General features: G+C 37.8%; 11 protein-coding genes and 2 non-coding genes across 13 annotated transcripts; 7 read left to right on the plus strand and 6 right to left on the minus strand.

The window, feature by feature from the left end:
* Positions 1-15: 15 nt before the first annotated feature.
* Positions 16-1095, minus strand: APN1 (DNA-(apurinic or apyrimidinic site) lyase APN1; the record flags this gene model as incomplete). Its single annotated transcript, XM_003673342.1, has 1 exon — positions 16-1095. One exon carries the CDS (start codon positions 1093-1095, stop codon positions 16-18), a length of 1080 nt encoding a protein of 359 aa, XP_003673390.1.
* Positions 1096-1259: 164 nt separating this feature from the next.
* On the plus strand, positions 1260-1331 carry NCAS0Atrna7D. The gene has a single exon. It is a non-coding gene; the product is annotated as a tRNA-Asp (tRNA).
* A 424-nt stretch (positions 1332-1755) lies between these two features.
* NCAS0A04460 (uncharacterized protein) lies at positions 1756-2910 on the plus strand (the record flags this gene model as incomplete). The annotated part of the gene is made up of 1 exon (XM_003673343.1): positions 1756-2910. The coding sequence occupies one exon, from the start codon at positions 1756-1758 to the stop codon at positions 2908-2910; it is 1155 nt and encodes a 384-aa protein (XP_003673391.1).
* Positions 2911-3623: 713 nt separating this feature from the next.
* On the plus strand, positions 3624-4859 carry ABF1 (DNA-binding protein ABF1; the record flags this gene model as incomplete). The annotated part of the gene is made up of 1 exon (XM_003673344.1): positions 3624-4859. The coding sequence occupies one exon, from the start codon at positions 3624-3626 to the stop codon at positions 4857-4859; it is 1236 nt and encodes a 411-aa protein (XP_003673392.1).
* A 23-nt stretch (positions 4860-4882) lies between these two features.
* Positions 4883-5884, minus strand: KTI12 (Kti12p; the record flags this gene model as incomplete). The annotated part of the gene is made up of 1 exon (XM_003673345.1): positions 4883-5884. The coding sequence occupies one exon, from the start codon at positions 5882-5884 to the stop codon at positions 4883-4885; it is 1002 nt and encodes a 333-aa protein (XP_003673393.1).
* A 1394-nt stretch (positions 5885-7278) lies between these two features.
* On the plus strand, positions 7279-8553 carry HAP4 (transcription factor HAP4; the record flags this gene model as incomplete). Its single annotated transcript, XM_003673346.1, has 1 exon — positions 7279-8553. One exon carries the CDS (start codon positions 7279-7281, stop codon positions 8551-8553), a length of 1275 nt encoding a protein of 424 aa, XP_003673394.1.
* Positions 8554-8874: 321 nt separating this feature from the next.
* Positions 8875-9978, plus strand: SLD2 (Sld2p; the record flags this gene model as incomplete). Its single annotated transcript, XM_003673347.1, has 1 exon — positions 8875-9978. One exon carries the CDS (start codon positions 8875-8877, stop codon positions 9976-9978), a length of 1104 nt encoding a protein of 367 aa, XP_003673395.1.
* A 97-nt stretch (positions 9979-10075) lies between these two features.
* On the minus strand, positions 10076-10789 carry NCAS0A04510 (uncharacterized protein; the record flags this gene model as incomplete). Its single annotated transcript, XM_003673348.1, has 1 exon — positions 10076-10789. One exon carries the CDS (start codon positions 10787-10789, stop codon positions 10076-10078), a length of 714 nt encoding a protein of 237 aa, XP_003673396.1.
* Positions 10790-10984: 195 nt separating this feature from the next.
* Positions 10985-12313, plus strand: ZNG1 (GTP-dependent zinc transferase; the record flags this gene model as incomplete). Its single annotated transcript, XM_003673349.1, has 1 exon — positions 10985-12313. One exon carries the CDS (start codon positions 10985-10987, stop codon positions 12311-12313), a length of 1329 nt encoding a protein of 442 aa, XP_003673397.1.
* Positions 12314-12545: 232 nt separating this feature from the next.
* Positions 12546-13535, minus strand: BUD17 (putative pyridoxal kinase BUD17; the record flags this gene model as incomplete). The annotated part of the gene is made up of 1 exon (XM_003673350.1): positions 12546-13535. One exon carries the CDS (start codon positions 13533-13535, stop codon positions 12546-12548), a length of 990 nt encoding a protein of 329 aa, XP_003673398.1.
* A 223-nt stretch (positions 13536-13758) lies between these two features.
* Positions 13759-15525, plus strand: SEC12 (Sar family guanine nucleotide exchange factor SEC12; the record flags this gene model as incomplete). Its single annotated transcript, XM_003673351.1, has 1 exon — positions 13759-15525. The coding sequence occupies one exon, from the start codon at positions 13759-13761 to the stop codon at positions 15523-15525; it is 1767 nt and encodes a 588-aa protein (XP_003673399.1).
* A 325-nt stretch (positions 15526-15850) lies between these two features.
* NCAS0Atrna9S lies at positions 15851-15914 on the minus strand. Its single transcript is given in 2 exon segments — positions 15851-15896; positions 15851-15914. It is a non-coding gene; the product is annotated as a tRNA-Ser (tRNA).
* A 364-nt stretch (positions 15915-16278) lies between these two features.
* Positions 16279-16797, minus strand: MPP6 (Mpp6p; the record flags this gene model as incomplete). The annotated part of the gene is made up of 1 exon (XM_003673352.1): positions 16279-16797. One exon carries the CDS (start codon positions 16795-16797, stop codon positions 16279-16281), a length of 519 nt encoding a protein of 172 aa, XP_003673400.1.
* Positions 16798-17003: the final 206 nt, after the last annotated feature.

A 17003-nucleotide genomic window follows, 5' to 3' on the forward strand; every position in this document is an offset into this window, starting at 1 on the left:
TTAATTAAAATTAACTCATTTCTTGGCCTTTTTAGAGTTAGTTAGCTGGGCAGCAATATCAGCACCTTCACTACTTGCTGTTTTTCTCTTTCTAGGAACCTTGGTAGCTTTCTTCTGTTTAATTTCCCATTTACTCAATTGTTCCTTACGCGATTTGGATCCCAATTGCTGTTTTTCCTCACTCTTCGTTATCAGTTCTTGATCTTCCGGGTTTTCAACAGACTCTAGCCATTCTAATAGTTTTATTTCATGACCATATCCTTCTTCATCAGGTTGTGGAGTCTCTAAAATAATTGGTATTCCACGCAGGTGGTCAGCATGTGCTATAATTCTAAACACTTCCAATCCCAAGAAACCTTCACCTAATTTTTCATGTAAATCCCTGTTGGCTCCCAATGGTGCCTTAGAATCGTTCAAATGCATGGCATGAAGGTACTTCAACCCTATAATGCTATCGAAATCTTTCCAGAATTTGTCAAATGACTCTTGATTGCTAATATCATACCCTGCAGCAAATGTATGGCATGTATCCACACAAACCCCAATTCTTGTTTTATCTTCAACCATTTCAATGACATCATGTAAATCTTTTAAGTTGCTTCCTACTAGATTTCCAGTACCAGCCATATTTTCCAATAGAATTTTAACAAATTTAGTTTCCTTAATCGCCCTATTTAAAAATTGTGCCAATTGTTTCAATTGAACTTGACGATCTCCCTTTAAGACAGAACCCGGGTGGAAATTATATAGTCCAATACCTAGGGACTCGCATCTTTTCAAATCATCCAGAAATGATTCGTAACTTTTATCAACTTTTTCCAAATCTGGGTTCGCCAAATTGATAAGGTAATGTCCATGAGGTAGAATATCAGTCAATGGGTTATAATTGAATTTTTCACAGTTATCATTAAACTTAGCAATTTCTTCTTTAGTAAAGGCTGGAGACACCCATTTTCTTGGAGATTTCAAAAACATGGCAAATGCATTACATCCTGTATTATGGGCATTCAAGACACTATTAGATATACCTCCTGCACCGGACATATGTGCACCAAATTTATATTTGGAAGTGGTAGATCTTATGAATTTGGACATTGTTGCACTTGCTTGAACCCCTTGACTTTGTAACTGGCAGGTGACTAGTTGTTGAATTAACTCGTATTATGTTACATTGATGAAGGATATTTGCAAGATTATTTTCTCGAGGTTGGAGTATTTCTTTTTAAGGTTCCAAATTTTTCAGAAAAATGTAAAAAACATCCGTGATAGTTTAATGGTTAGAATGGGCGCTTGTCGCGTGCCAGATCGGGGTTCAATTCCCCGTCGCGGAGATATTTTTTTTTTTAATTGGTTTTTTCAGTTATGTTTGTAGTGTCCCAGTTGGTAGCCAAGTATACGCTATAGCTGCTTAAGCTGTCGTTATTGTCCATGTCGAGTAAACGCGAAAATCCAAGTAATAATGCATTACCTTGCGTAGCGCCTAGTGTGTATTGTTTTTTGTTTTTATTGTGCGGACTCTTCTCAGAAAAACTGACAGGGTCTTTCCATTCTCGGATCGGATCTGTCCAGTATTTCAAAACATCAACAATCAGTAAAAAGACCGTACAAGTTTTTGCTACTGGTGGAGAGTTCACTTCTGCAACTATAGTATAAAAACTTCGTTCTCATATTATCTTAATCTTGGAGAGGATCTTGGCTACACTTGCGTTGGATTCCGATCTCAATGCAGAACAGTAGGAAAACGTTCTTCAGGACATGAGAGCTACAACCATTTTTTCAGCATTGTTGACTTCTGCATCACTTGTGCTGGCACAAGAAAATAAGGCACTGGCCTCTATTATTGACGAAAACTTTCATGTAGAGAATTCGCTATGGGATTTTGATGATGAGAGTGATAACAATGCCACGATGTGTGGTAGTGATGGATTAACTCTGACAATTGCTGAGAGCGGTGATAGCACAGACTTGTTCTCCGAATTTTACATACTCTATGGGAGGATTGAGGCAATAGTGAAAGCTGGAAATGCAAGATCCATTTCTTCTTCAATCCAATTTTTTTCTGCGCCAGGTACCATACGTGATGGTACGAGCCAAGGTTTATTTGCTATAGATTGGGATGATGGTGAAGGAGATGAATTTTACACCTTTAGTACTGCAATGAATAGTAATAAAAACATTAGCACCCAATGGGAAACCCATTATGTGAAGTCACCACAAACTGAGTACCATAATTACACAATCGATTGGACCAAGGAAAAACTGACTTTTTACGTTGATGGGCGAGTGGTAAGAGTAGTTCCAAGTACAGCCACCGCAGATTTTCCTAACTCTCCTGTCAAATTTTTTATTACCCATTCGGATGATGGCGATCCTGAGAATGCTTCAGCAGAATATATTGATATGCACGGCGGCGAAACTGATTATTTTAAAGGTCCCTTTATTATGAATATTAAAAAGCTTATCGTTGCTGACTATTCAACAGGATCAAACTATTCTTATGTTCCTGGGAGCAACGCAACATTGCCTCAGGCAAATGGTGGTGAGATATATGGAAGGTATGATCAGGCACAGAGGGATTTAGCAGCGTTACATCAGAATGCATCATTATCTAGTTCCTACTCTGTTTCCTCAGCTTCTAGCAATCTGTCTTCCGTAACTACGTTTGCTAACACTTCAACTATATCCCAAAGCCTATCCACGCATTCGACTGAACTAGGCTCTGGCAACGGCGCAACTGGCGGAACCACTGCCCATACTAATGCCACCTCAATAACCTCGGTTGGATCTTCAAATTCCTCAAGAACATCTTCGTCTAGCCCATCATCATCTGCTTCTGGGGCAGGTAGCGCAACTGGTTTGTCGAGTTCGTTAGTCACCTTCATCTTTATTCATCTCTTCGCGCTTTTGTAATGTATCACACGTAAGCTACCTCTGTAATTTATACTGTAATTTTAACAATACTAAACCATATCTTGCACTGGCTGGTGTAAGATATATACTGAATAACTATAGGTGCTAAGCTAGAGTTGTTAAACTCTAATGCATATCGTCGATAACTACAAAAACAGATAATGACACTACAAGAAAAAACGATCAAAAAAACATGTTCCATGAATAAATGGTAACATCGTACCTTAAATTATAATGTGTTCTATAAATCGTTACAAAAGTTCTTAAAGTAAAATTATATTTTAATAATCTTAATCTTGCTTAGCGTTGATGGAAGCAGTCAACTTAGCTCGAACAAACAAATTAGATGGAGCATCCATGACAGGCAACATAATTTCGATCATTCTGGTGTTTTGGTTGAATTCCTTGTTGGAGGTCAACTTACCCCACTCACCAGTAGTAAAGCTTCTGTGGTTTTCGTAGTCCTTTGCACCAAAAGTTGGCGACAAGTTCAAGTGTTCCCAGTTTTGTATGTCATTATAACACGAATCAATCTTTCAATGGTGTAACCGCCTTTGTTCAATTTCCCGTCGCGGAGATAGATTTTTTTGATTTTTGCTTTTAATCAAAACACCAAAAATTGAAAAATATATATTCAAATTTTGTTTACATTTGGTGAATCGATTTCATCTAGTCGAGTACCAGACTCAACGCAAACGAACCACTAACGAAACATGGTGAAATATTATGAATATTCGCATCCAATAATCAATGAATCCTTACAAGTGCGGAAAGCACGTAACAGAAACGAATCATATCGTCAAGCACGTAAATTTAAAACTTTAGAAGAATGGTACAATGTATTGAATGATTATGAATATCAATCCCGGTGTCCCATTGTATTGAAGAATTCACATAGGAATAAACATTATACGTTTGCCTGTCAGAGGAAAAGTTGTCCCTTTAGAATATGGATTGGGTATGAATATTATTTTCCCGCTGAGGAAAATGCACATGATCCATGGGCGGAATATCGAGAGGCAACTAGGTTAAGGACGTCATTGGATGATGGGGGGAATGGTAATGATATTGAATGGGGGATGGAGGATGCTATTGATAACGCTGTTGCGTCTGTACGTGATCCGACTAAACCTGAAGGATCAGGTGATGAAGATGATATGGCAGAGTTTTCGGGTAAAGGGTTTTTCGTTATTAATAAGGCTGTTTTGAAACATAATCATTCTTTGAGTTCTAATTTAAGTTTGAGTCAATTGGTTTTGACGAAGACTGTGAGAATCTTACAACATGATATGAAATTTGATCAAGTATTGGAAAGATTGTACCAATGTGATGAGGATGGGAGTTCTTTAATAGATTATAAGATTCCCTTTTATGTAGAGAATTCTGGTTTGTTGGATGTTGTGAAGAAACGTTATGGATTATCTGAATTTGAGATAGATAAAGAATTTGTTAAAAATATTAGTAGACGTGTCACGTCGTATAAGACACGGTTTATTGCCAAGAAGAGAGAAGAGGAGGAAGAGATGAGGGAACAAGATAAAGATTTTGAAGGTCGATTATTGAATGTTCCTAAGAAGGTGCGTCGTAAGAGAATTGAAGTGTTTCGTGGTGAAGATAAACCCACGACGAAGGCCAATATTATACAATTAAGTAACACATCTGTGGATGATACCACCCATGAAGAAATGATGATAACAATGAGGGCAAAACGTCATGCAGAGACGGATCAATTTGAGAGTCCAGTGAAGAGACGTCATACGACGAGCTCGGACTCGGAGAGTAATAATAGTTCGTACAAGGATACTAATGATAGTGTAAGGAATGAAGATGATGAACATATTTTACCCTACAGTGCGACGCTACAACTTAGAGTCTTGACATCTGGGTTGAACGACATTCAATCGACAAACACTAATGCTGAACCCAACAGCAGCCGAATTATTCCGTGAAAAAAAATATTACAATATGTTGTCTATTCATTTAAATATCTATTTAGATAGTCGGCAAATAATGGTACAATTCTATCTTGATCCATATCTCTTAATTTATTCAATGCTACGAATTGTCTCTTAAACCTTTGTAATTTAGCCAAATTAACGTTTGACATTGGTAAATCGACATAAACGCATCTTTCATCATTAATATCGGTGATTCCCTCAGAGACTATTATTCTTGTATTGCCGGCAGAGAGGGAAGAACCCATGGAATCCATTTGTTTCAAGTGGTTCATTATAATCTTGATCACTTTAGCAGTTTCTGAATCCAATATTTGAATAAAATTTGCCTTTGATGCAGGTTTCAAGATGGTGACAGAATTTGGTTTATTAAGTGAATTCCCCAGCGGGTCAATATTCTTATTCCCGTTTGAATTTGTTGAAGTCTTGAAGATGGCGTTACAAATATCATTGAAATGATCATCGATGGAATCTGTTGTTGCCAGGATGGGGAACAATGGAGCATCCCATCTATTTTGTGGATTTGGTTCTTCATATCTTTGAATAAGTTGTTTCAATAGTACGGGGTCCCAGGTCTTATTCCATTTTTGGATGGTTTCATAGGGACACATTATTTGAATGAGACAGAAAGTTGTTGATAAATTTTTCACTTCACAATGTAATTGATAGCGGAACCCCTTGATATAATTCAATGAGTCTACGATGACTATATTTGATTTCGATAGATCTCTCTTCACAGCGGAGGTGATCTTGGATCTTAATTTTCTTTCATCCTGCGAAGTAATGTAATCGTTATGTTCGATGCCGAGCGATTCATCAGAATGGTAAATGATGGAAAATTTCTTGGAGGTTAATGCGGGAGTGGAATCTATCTTTTGTTGTAGCAAGTCGGCGAGTCTTCTTGCCATGGTAGTTTTCCCACTACTGGGGTACCCAGTGAATAAGATTAATGGCATGGTTGGTGGTGTCGTGCTGAGATTGCCTGTTGTGGTGTGGTTTACATTTTTTTCTTCTTTCATTAAATTTTTCACGATGGACGGGTTCCGCGCCGAGAGTTAGTTAGGCGGCTATGTGACGAACGTCATTGTGAATGTGAAGTTGATGTTGCGGTGTGTTAACATTAGAGTTTAGGAAAACATGATGTATGTAAAAGAATGTCAAAGTCAAAGTCAGCTAATTTCATTTCACGTGGATCCCAACGCAATACGTTACATTCGTTGCATGGTCCGTGGAAATAGGCTGTACTGGCCGTACCTACGCACGTACGTACGAATTCACTTTCGAAAACGCGATCGGATCTTTCCATATGCGAAGAAAGGGGAATGTTGGTTGCAAAAAAAAAATTAAAATGGAAGGGGGCAAATTCCGCCAACAATAATATATTATGTAATTCCGCAAAGGGGCAAAACGTAACAGCGAGAAAATAGAATAGGAATGGAATAGGGGGCGAACGTCTAATCATTGTTACCGTGCAGGTACGTATGTATCACTAGAATCACCGCGGGCGAGGAAGGTTAATCCATTGTTTCCAACCAAACCGGAGGAACAAGAAAGAGGGGCGGGCGAACCGAACGGCGCTCGTTTGGGTCGTGGCAGGTGACCTGCGGGCCCCAAGAGCTGGGCAGGGGAAGGGCCGGACGAGCGGAGGATGCAGGAGATTTCACAAACGGGATATCATTGCTGTAAAGGGAAGTCCGTTTTCCGCTCGGCCCAGAGGCTCGCCGGGATCGGTCCGCCACTGTAAAGGTTAAGGGGAGGCTGGACGATCCCGCAGTCGGCCTTGCTGCGCGGTGTGTGGGCGGGATCGACGTCACCGGCGGCTTGTGCGGTGGTTTTCCCAGTTGGGTAACACCGTTGTGCGATGTCGGACACGCTGCAGGAATATGCCACACGGACCAGAGAACGCCCCGCAGACGGGCGCTATGTCACTTATTTCCGTGCCGTGCGCGAAAATTACGCTTCCCCGGGATCTGTGCGGACGCGCCGTGGCTGGCGAGACAGCTCGAGTAGTCGTCGTCGAGTCCACGCTGCCTTCCAGCGAGGGACAGTGTTCGCGGTTGCCTGAGGCGTCCGTCAAGAAGACCTTCAACCACTATTAATATTGATTCCGTTCCTTATTTCCATATTCACTCAATCCCGTCGTCTATTACAAATAATGAACCCCTTCTAGATGTCAAATACCATATTTATACATCTGTCCCTGGCCCACTCGTCGTACTTATATCTCGGCCCTCTTTGCTTTTCTCTTGTTTCTTCCTGTCCCACCTCAGATCTGCGCCAACCTAAATAATACCAGACTGTACCAGACCCGCCGCTACTACTTGCTATAAAGTATTGTATCACTTTCCTCAACACATTCACAAATCTCACATTGCATTTTAATCATCCACCAACTACAACACACACCAATATAATGTCCGCTAAGAATAACCAATTGAAGTACTCTCATAACTTCACTCCGCTAATGCCCAAGACCTCCTCTCACTCGCCGAGCTCACTCGCCGCTAACAATGAAAACAGGAAATCCGCGAAAAATCCATCGCTCATAGTGAGAACTTCAAAACATTGGGTACTACCACCAAGACCAAAACCTAACAAGAGGTCAAATAACTCAAATTCAAGATCAAATTCAGTCTCCTCTACAACAAGTCCCATTACAAATCATCAAATTTCAAAACCAAAGAATAATGCCAATTTAAGACATAATAGTAGTCCTCTCATCTCATCAAACGTAAGACAAAGACTGAATATAATAAACAGAATTTTTTCATCCTCAACTTCTTCATCAATAGGTTCACCATCTGCATCTGCATCACCAGCAGCAATTTCATACTTAAATTTCAATGATGAAATTAACAACAAGAACAACAAGAACAACAAGAACGCAAACCCACCAAAATCTCCCTTCACTTCACCATTGCATCATAAGGTAATAGATTCCGCCACGGATGCTAACTCCATCGCAAATATACTGTTATATCAAGATCAACAAAATGAACCATTATCTCCACCATCACCACTATTATTATCACCCATTTCATCCACTACTAATTCTCCTGCTATATTCTTGAATTCCAAAAATAGTAATTCAAACGTATCCATGGATAGCATAAGAAGACATTCCGCACCCTTATTACAACCATCATCTACTAAGTCACATCAAAGTAAATCAAAATTGAATCACATAGATGAGGCAAAGGAATTGGAAATGTATAATTTATACATGGACTGGACGGATCCTAACGCGGATATTGATACCATTTCCTTGAGTAATGATACGGATGATTTGACCGCAGTCCCCTCCATTTCAATGCCATACTATAACAATAGAATCTCCATTAGTGACGATTCCGTATTCGATTTGAACAACTCAAATAATAATCATATTCATAACGATGCATCATCCATTGACACGGGCTCCACTTTAATCAACACTAATACCTACAAGGAACAACAACAATTCCAACAGAAGCAACAGATGGAAATGCTGGATAGTTATTATTGTGACCTCCCACCATCTTTGGATGAACTAATAGATGAACAAGAGGAAACGAAAAATAACGCTCAATTGTTTAAAGCCTTTAATGATAACAACGACAACAATAACTGTAACGATAATGTTAACGATAATGATCTTGACTTTTTTACGACGACTCCTGCTGAAACAGCAGAGACAGACATTTATTAAAAATATTCATAACAAAACAAAACATATTACCCTTTCAAGATACCAAAAAAACAAAAACAAATTACGTTGCATGGATCAATCGATTTGATTTGATTTACCACCCACTTTCAACCTACATACATTCATTACTATTTATTCACTTATTCACTTATTTATTCGTCTAATATACCTAATGCGTCTTGTAAAAAACCTCATCTCCTCTTTGCCCTGCTTGATTCTTCGCTCGAAGACAAGCGCGTAAACTTTTTTCAATAATAAATAACTGCAATAGTAAATATAATAGCACAAGCCAAAACAAACTAGCAGAACCGCACCAATGCAATGAGTCTCCCCCAATTGAAAATCGAATTGAAGAACTGGGAACATACTTTTATAAAGCAGAACAACAGACCGCCCACCAAGAATGACATCAAGAAAAATCCACATATTAAGGCCATGTACAAGTCTTACTCCCAATTAAAATCCTCCTCGTCCTCCTCATCATCATCCTCACAACCACATGAGACACCACAGAAAACAACCACACAAGATCCAGATGCCGGGTTGGTTCAATTGGGCCCAACGCCGCAGATTTACGGAAAGGCAATGAGTATTTTCGAAATGATGGTCTCACCAATAAAGCAAACACAACCAAGTGATGTTGCTACGACCCCTGCAACAGATGTCACGGATGTGGAGTCCCCACCACGGGAGGACCATGATCAGGATCAGGGACCAATGATGATGCAGGTTCCTTCTTTGTCTCCTCCAATAGTGCGAAGTAAATGGGGGCCAAACTCACCGTTGAAGATGAATGATATTGTCAAAATTTCTATTAATTTGAATAAACGAATAGAAAGAGTCAATTTGACACCTAATAAGATGGGGGTTGATGCGAATGTAGAGAGTCCATCGCCAATTGTGAAGAATTTGAAATTTAAACAGAAAAGTTTGAAACAATTGGATAAAGAATATAAAGATATCTTGAAGGAATTAAAACTGGATAAACCCAATGATAATAATAACGACGAGGATAAGGAAACTGATGTGATATCTGGGGTAGCTATTAGGGATATATTTAATGAGGACGAAGAGGAAACCACTACTACCACGAGACTTACTTATGGACCTAAACCCAAGAGGAGAAAGATAATACGAAGATTAGATGTTGCTGAGAATGAACAAAAAGTTGTTCCGAAAAATATACATAAGGAATTATTGAAATTAAAGAAACGACAAGTGTCTGCGTTATTGACTGAAGATGAGAATCACTCCAAGACTAGTGATTTGGAGGATGAAACCACATCTGAAGAAGAGGAGAAAGAAGACCTACCTGTTAAGCGGCAGAAAAAGAAGAGACCAAAGAAATATAATCTGGTTAGCAACAACTTTAGAAGATTGAAATTACCTCGTAAAAACCGTCGTTGGCCAGGTAGAAGGAGGTAGATTAAATAATGAGGGTAAAGAATATAGACTATTAAATAAATCATAGACAATTATAGAAATCATAAAATATATTGAAAGTAAAAGAGTAATCGTCTTCTCATAAGCATGCCATAAACTTATCAATGGGCTGATCTCCATTAGCTAAACAAATGGTTCTTCTGGATGTCTTTTCTGGGTGTAATAAACATTGAATAATCATACTGGCTAAATCTTCTCTTTTTAGAGAATATCCCTCCGAGCTCTTCTCATTGATTCTGTCCAAAGGTAAAACCTTTCCGGTACCTTCTCCAACATGTAACCAACCAGGTTGTAAAATTGTAAAGTCCAATGAAGAACTTTTTACAAAATGGTCTGCCGATCTTTTAGCAATAAAATAACTTTTTAAACCTTCCAAATTCCACCAGAACTCTCTATCTTCAATCCTAATTGCTGAAACATGAATAAATCTTTGAACCCCCACTTTTTCACATGCCTCTACAACCTTAATACATCCATCAAGATCCACAGTAAACAATTGATCGATGCCACCGTGCGTCCCAACTCCAGCGGTAAAAACACACGCATTGACTCCTGTACTCCGAAGTATACTACATAGATCATCCACGCTCGCTTTTTCCAAGTCAAACACATATGAATCCACATGATACTCATCCATTAAATGACGTGCTTGTTCATCCGCATGAACAATGGCCACGGGATTTTGCCAAACTTTATCACCTTCTCGTTTCTGTTGCTCTTTTAATATTTGGCTCAGTAAAAGACGGCCAGTCTTACCATTAGCCCCTATTATAGCAACTCTTAATGATTCCATGATTGTATTACTTCCACTTTGAATCAGTTATGGAGTTGAACAAGTCTTTGCTTTAAGGGGATTTTTTTTTTTAGTCTCATCGTTTATTATCATAATCACGGCACTAGCCAAAGTGGAAAATTTCAAAATGCAGGTGTTATAAAAGTGCAAACAATAGTTGTGAACGTAACAACGACAATATCAGAACCTAAGCAAATGTCTGCTTTGAAGGATTTCAGCTATAAGGAGGAGGAAGATGGGGTATTACCCATGCTTGTTACGGGAGAAGAGAATAATTTGAACGAACTGTTGAATCAGGTGAAAAGTGATGGCGGAATCAATTTGGTGAGTGATGCAAAAGTTGCAAGGAGTAATAAGCAGACCATAACTAACGAAACTGATATTAATAATCCAAATGCAGGCAAAAAAATACCAGTAACTATTATTACAGGATATCTGGGTTCTGGAAAATCTACTCTTTTAGAAATGATTGCTAAGAAGGGATCTGACAAAAAAATTGCTGTTATTTTGAATGAATTCGGTGACTCTAGCGAAATTGAAAAGGCAATGACAATAAGGAATGGTTCAGACAGTTACCAGGAATGGTTGGATCTAGGTAATGGTTGTCTTTGTTGTTCTCTGAAGAATATTGGTGTGAAAGCCATTGAGGATATGGTGGAACGATCTCCTGGAAAAATTGACTATATCTTGTTAGAAACTTCTGGAATTGCTGACCCAGCACCTATCGCTAAAATGTTTTGGCAAGATGATGGGTTAAGTAGCAGTGTCTTTGTTGATGGTATTATTACAGTGCTGGATTGTGAACACATATTAACATGTTTGGATGATCGATCACCAGATGCCCATTGGCATGGAGATAAAGTAGTATCTAAAGATGAAGATGGTATCTTGACAATAGCTCATTTCCAAATTGCCATGGCAGACAGAATTATAATGAATAAAGTCGATAAGATTGAAGGTAAAAAGGATCATTTAAAAATCATCGAAAATTTGGAGAAGAGAATTCGTGAAATCAATGGAATTGCCCCAATGTATTATACCAAATTTGGTGATTTACCGTTGGATCATTTGTTAGATTTACATGCATATGATAGTAAAAACACTTTGTCCGAGATTCAGATCATGAAATCTGATAGAGCTACCTTACATGACCCCAGAATGAACACGGTTCTATTAACCTTCAGACCGCTTCGTGGAGAAGAAGAATACAAAAAATTGAATGAATCCTTTTTACAGGTGTTGCTGTGGAAGGATTTTGGTGTCACTAATGATTGGAATAATGGCGCAGATGGCCATCAAAAACATAAAAAAAACTGGGAAATTCAAAGGACTAAAGGTTTGCTTATCATTGAGAATCCAGATCATAAATCATGGGAGGTTAAAGTGATTCAAGGGGTTAGGGACACATATGATATGTTTCCAGGTGTTGACTCATCGGATTTGAAAGAATGCAAATTAGTGTTTATCGGCAAATACTTAGACCAAAAAGTGATCGAAAAGTATCTGCACAGCATTATTAATTGATGAAGGGTTCCTTATAGATAAACAATCTGATCAATAAATAAAATATAAATGCATTTAAAATAAATAAGCATTAAACAAAAGGTTTATGGATAATCATTTTGGTTTCTATCAATAAGAAGATTGCTGCTCTCTCCAATTTAGAAAAAAACTAATTTATTTCTCAGTGATGACTTTTGATGCAGTGAGATTAATCGAAAGGAAAATAATCAAATTGCAGAATAGTTAATGGTATTTATACAACGGTAGAAGGTACTCGAGTAGGTGTCAACGACGGTATGCAATCAAGTGCAAATAATGCCCGGCACTGTATTAAACGTAAATCTTTGATTTTTGGGATTTCCTGATCAACATTCTCCCCATTGACTAATAAAGGTCTAGCCAACTCAAAAGTTCGTTCAAGAACTTCATTAACTAGCCATAAAGTTTGTCCAAGTGCTTCATGCAGTGGAATATGATTTGATGGGTAGTTAACCTCAAGACTTCTGCTCGGTACCAGAATATCTAATAATAGAGCAGCAAATAGGTCACCACTTCCATTAAAATGTGCTTTTATTTTTGGAACTTCAAAGAACCAGATGTCATCATCTTTATTTGTCGTATCACAACACGCTACTATGTAAGTACTATCATCCGAATTCAATTCAAGGCTGGTCACTACAATTCTCTCTGTCTTGGGGTAGAGTCTGTGGTATTCTTGGAAGCTTCTTCTCAATGTTTCGAGACTACTTATAGTTATCTCAGTCAATGTTTCCATTTCAAATTGATTTGGGGTAACAAGGTAGATGGTGTTCTCTCTCAATAAAGTCTTGTAGGCTGGTACATTATCTCCTGATACGTACAATCTACCATTATCACCTAGTACTGGATCAAGTATCCATTTTAGATGCTTATTGGTTTCTTTCATCTTATTTATAATGTGGGCTAAATTTTGTAAGTTCTCTACGCTTGGCAGATAACCAGTAAGAACAGCATCATAGTCAATATGTAACGAATCCACTAGCCCATTTTCTACAATATCCTGTAAGGTCTTAGGGTCGTATTTATAACCAGTAAATGTCTCATACCCTGGGTGATTAGAGAATTGAACGGTATTCAAGACATCCACATCCCATCCTCTATATTGTAATGGGAACGTGGCAGCTTTATTTCCCACATATCCATGAATCACATGTGACTGTATAGATAGCACTTTCCTACATTTTATTGGACTAGTGTAATCCATATTCTTCGTCGTAGTTTTTGGTGTTTTCTCTTCGAAATTTCACTTTATGGAGTCATCAGTTCGAGTAACTTTAATGGAAGCAAGCGGTATCATTGTTTTTCACCCAAGTTTGCGCAAACAAGAAAAATACACATATACCAATTCTAGCAAGGTGAATTGACACCAAGCATTAATTAAAGACTGACTGAGTAAGATAAGTGGATGAGCACTAGAAATTGGAAAGATGAAGTTTGAAACACATTTGCTTAATATTGACTACCCCTTATACGGTGCAAAATTCTATGACGACAACATTCTGATCGTTGCCGGTGGGGGAGGAGAAGGTAACCACGGTATTCCAAACAAAATCTCTGTTCTCAAAGTAGATTTCCCTCACGAGCACAATGCTGAAAATGATTCCAAAAAAGGGCCAATAAGAATTGTAACAGAGTTGAAATTAAAGGGAGAGGATGACTCACCCACTGCATTAGACATTACAAATAAGGGAACAATTCTTTTAGGTTGTAATGAAAATAGTGAAAAGATTCAATCTGGAAAGGGAAACAATAATATAAGGAAATTCCAATTGGATGTTGAATCTCCCTCTTTGAAGTTTGTCGAAAGCGTTGATTTAGATAAGTTTACTTCACCTGACGATTACACCAAATTTGTTTATACTTCAACCGATGGTTCTATCGCAGCGATTGCATCATCTACAGAGCCAGCTGTGATTAGAATATTAAACACAGATGATCTCAGTGAAATTTATGAAATTGATTCTGCCCATGAAGTGAAAGATTTACACTTTTCTCCAAATGGGAAAATGGTCGCCATTATTACAGATTCAACCTTGGAAATTATTTCAACTGTCACTGGAAGTTCCATAATGAGGAAAGTGAATTTTGATAATGGATTACATTTATCCAAAATTAGGTTCATGGACGACGACTCCCTCGTCGTGGCCTCATCATCACATATGAAATATTCTAAAGGTGTTGTGATGACCAAACTTTCATTGAAAAGTGGGGATATTTCGATATTGAAGTCAAAATTGATAACCACACGAGTAAAGGGTGTTACTGCCTTGGATGTAGATCCAAAGGGCCAACTGGCTGCCTTAGCAGGAAATGATAACTCCATTACATTAATTAATTTGAGAAATTTAAGTGTAGCAAAGGTTTTCCAACATGTGCATACGTTCGCTATTACAAGAATTACATTTTCCAAGAATTCAAAGTATGTTGTGAGTGTCTCTGCTGGAAATACGATCCATGCAGTTAAAATTCCTGAAAAATTAGCTGATTCATTAACATATTCTGAATTTATTTCCAAATGGGTCATTAATTTCGTCATGGTGGTCATTCTGTCGTATTTAATACAATACGGCTATCAAAATAACGTTCCCATTAGAGTTTACAATTGTTTGAAGGATTTGCGTATTAACTTTAATAGCTCTGATGGATTAGATTCTTTCAATGATTATTTTAAGCAAACCACGCTTATAGGAAATCAATCCTCTCTTTCAACTTCTAGTGTAACTATGCATGAAACTTTCAACTCGGTTATTCCAGAAGGGACAATTACTTCCACAATCGCCGAGGCTTCAGTTACGCAAGATTTAGAGCCTTCTATGACAAACCTTCCTGAACAAGAGTACGAAGAGTTAGAGTCTACTACTGAAGTCAATGAGCCAGATTCTATTGTTGAAACCACTGGACCAGAACCTATTAATGAAGCAAATGAACCGGAACCTATTGATGAGCCGGAACCTGTAACTGAAACAGATGAAACAGATTCTATTATTGAGGCAAACGGGTCAGAAGCTGTTGATGAGATCAATGAACCAGAAGTTGTGGTTGAACCAGAAGTTGTTGTTGAAGTTAATGAGCCAGAAGCAGTCCTTGATACCAATGAATCAGCGCCTGTGAGTTCGAATCATGAATCTGAAAATTCGGATAAGATAGAAGACAATATGGTTGCGAATGAAACAACGGAGGTGAAGGTTGAGTAACTGACGTAATTGCTGGATGAATAAAGAACGTGCTTGATATATCTGCTGTCACTAATAATGAAGAGCCGACTCTTCTAGATTGGTTAGGCAGATAAATTGACATACCTATGTATCATATAATTGATTAGCCTTGATAGCTATTTGAAAAAATGACAAATACTCTAGTTTTGATCAAACTAAAGTGCATAATTAAATTTTTTAGAAGGACAGTTAATGTTCAGGAAAAGCTAATACTCATTCTCCTGTATCATTGAATCTGTGTTCCTCTTTATTCAGTTGATCGGCAACGCGAATTAACTAGCATTTGTAAAAAAATATAAAAATGCGACACCAGCAGGATTTGAACCAGCGCGGGCAGAGCCCAAGAGATAGCCGAAAACATTAAATAATTCGAGTCTCTCGCCTTAACCACTCGGCCATAGTGCCATATATATCAACATTTGGAATGACCACTCTGTACCCCATTCGTTTGTTTGAGAAAAATTTCCCATACAAATAATACAACATATTGGCATATTTGTTGTTTAATTAATTATAAAAATAAGCTCTATGTATATGATATTCATCTACCACATGTTTCTATCATTAGTGGCAGTGTTACGAACGGTGTACATAAGGACCTAGAAAGCTTACGTATTTTACAATGCAAGAATTGGTAATGAGTCAGATGAGAACTAGTATACAAATTTCAACGGCAAGACTAAGCTATGATGATATTCCTGTCGTTAGAAAAATAATATGGTAACGGTGTTATCATTTATTCTTGTACTTATTCTTCTTTTGTTTCTTGTTGTTATGCTTATTTTTACTCATGCTTTCTTTAAAGATTTTATCCAAATCATAATCATCTTCAGGTTCATCATCACGAGGTCTTTTAGTGTGTTCTTGATTCTCATTTTCATTTTCTTTGTTGTCCTTTTCATTCTCTGTCTCTTTATCATCACGAATAGTTTGTCTCCCCATAATTGCATTATTCAAATTACTCTGTATGTAAGTAATCCCCACATCCTGTATAACATTGGGATGGCTTCTCAATTGATTTTTTTTCTTTATCCTTATAACTTTCTTCCCCTTGATAGGTGTTGTGTTAGGCTCTAGTTTCCATTCTGAATTATCACGGAAATTTTTATTACTTGTTTCGTCATTATTATTAATACTACTCTCCCTGCTATCGCTAGTATTTTCTTCATCATTATTATTATTATTCCTTGAAAACTTCATGAACTTCATGTTCATAACACGACTGGAGAGAGACCCACTAACTCCACTCATATTAAATTAATTATTTCTTGTTCTATTTCAGTATTTGGCCAACCGTAGTGTCTAACTTTCATCTCTTCACTTGCTGTCAAGAGATGCTTAACTTGTACTTTTAGCAAATGTTAAAGAAGTTTTTTAAAACCCGGTTACCCGCAGTTGCAAAATATCGTATTTGGTTAAATCGAACAGAAGAGTAAGCACCTAATGGTCTCTTCTTC

This window comes from Naumovozyma castellii, chromosome 1 (assembly GCF_000237345.1).
Source record: "Naumovozyma castellii chromosome 1, complete genome".
In the NCBI taxonomy this organism is placed as follows: Eukaryota; Fungi; Ascomycota; class Saccharomycetes; order Saccharomycetales; family Saccharomycetaceae; genus Naumovozyma; species Naumovozyma castellii.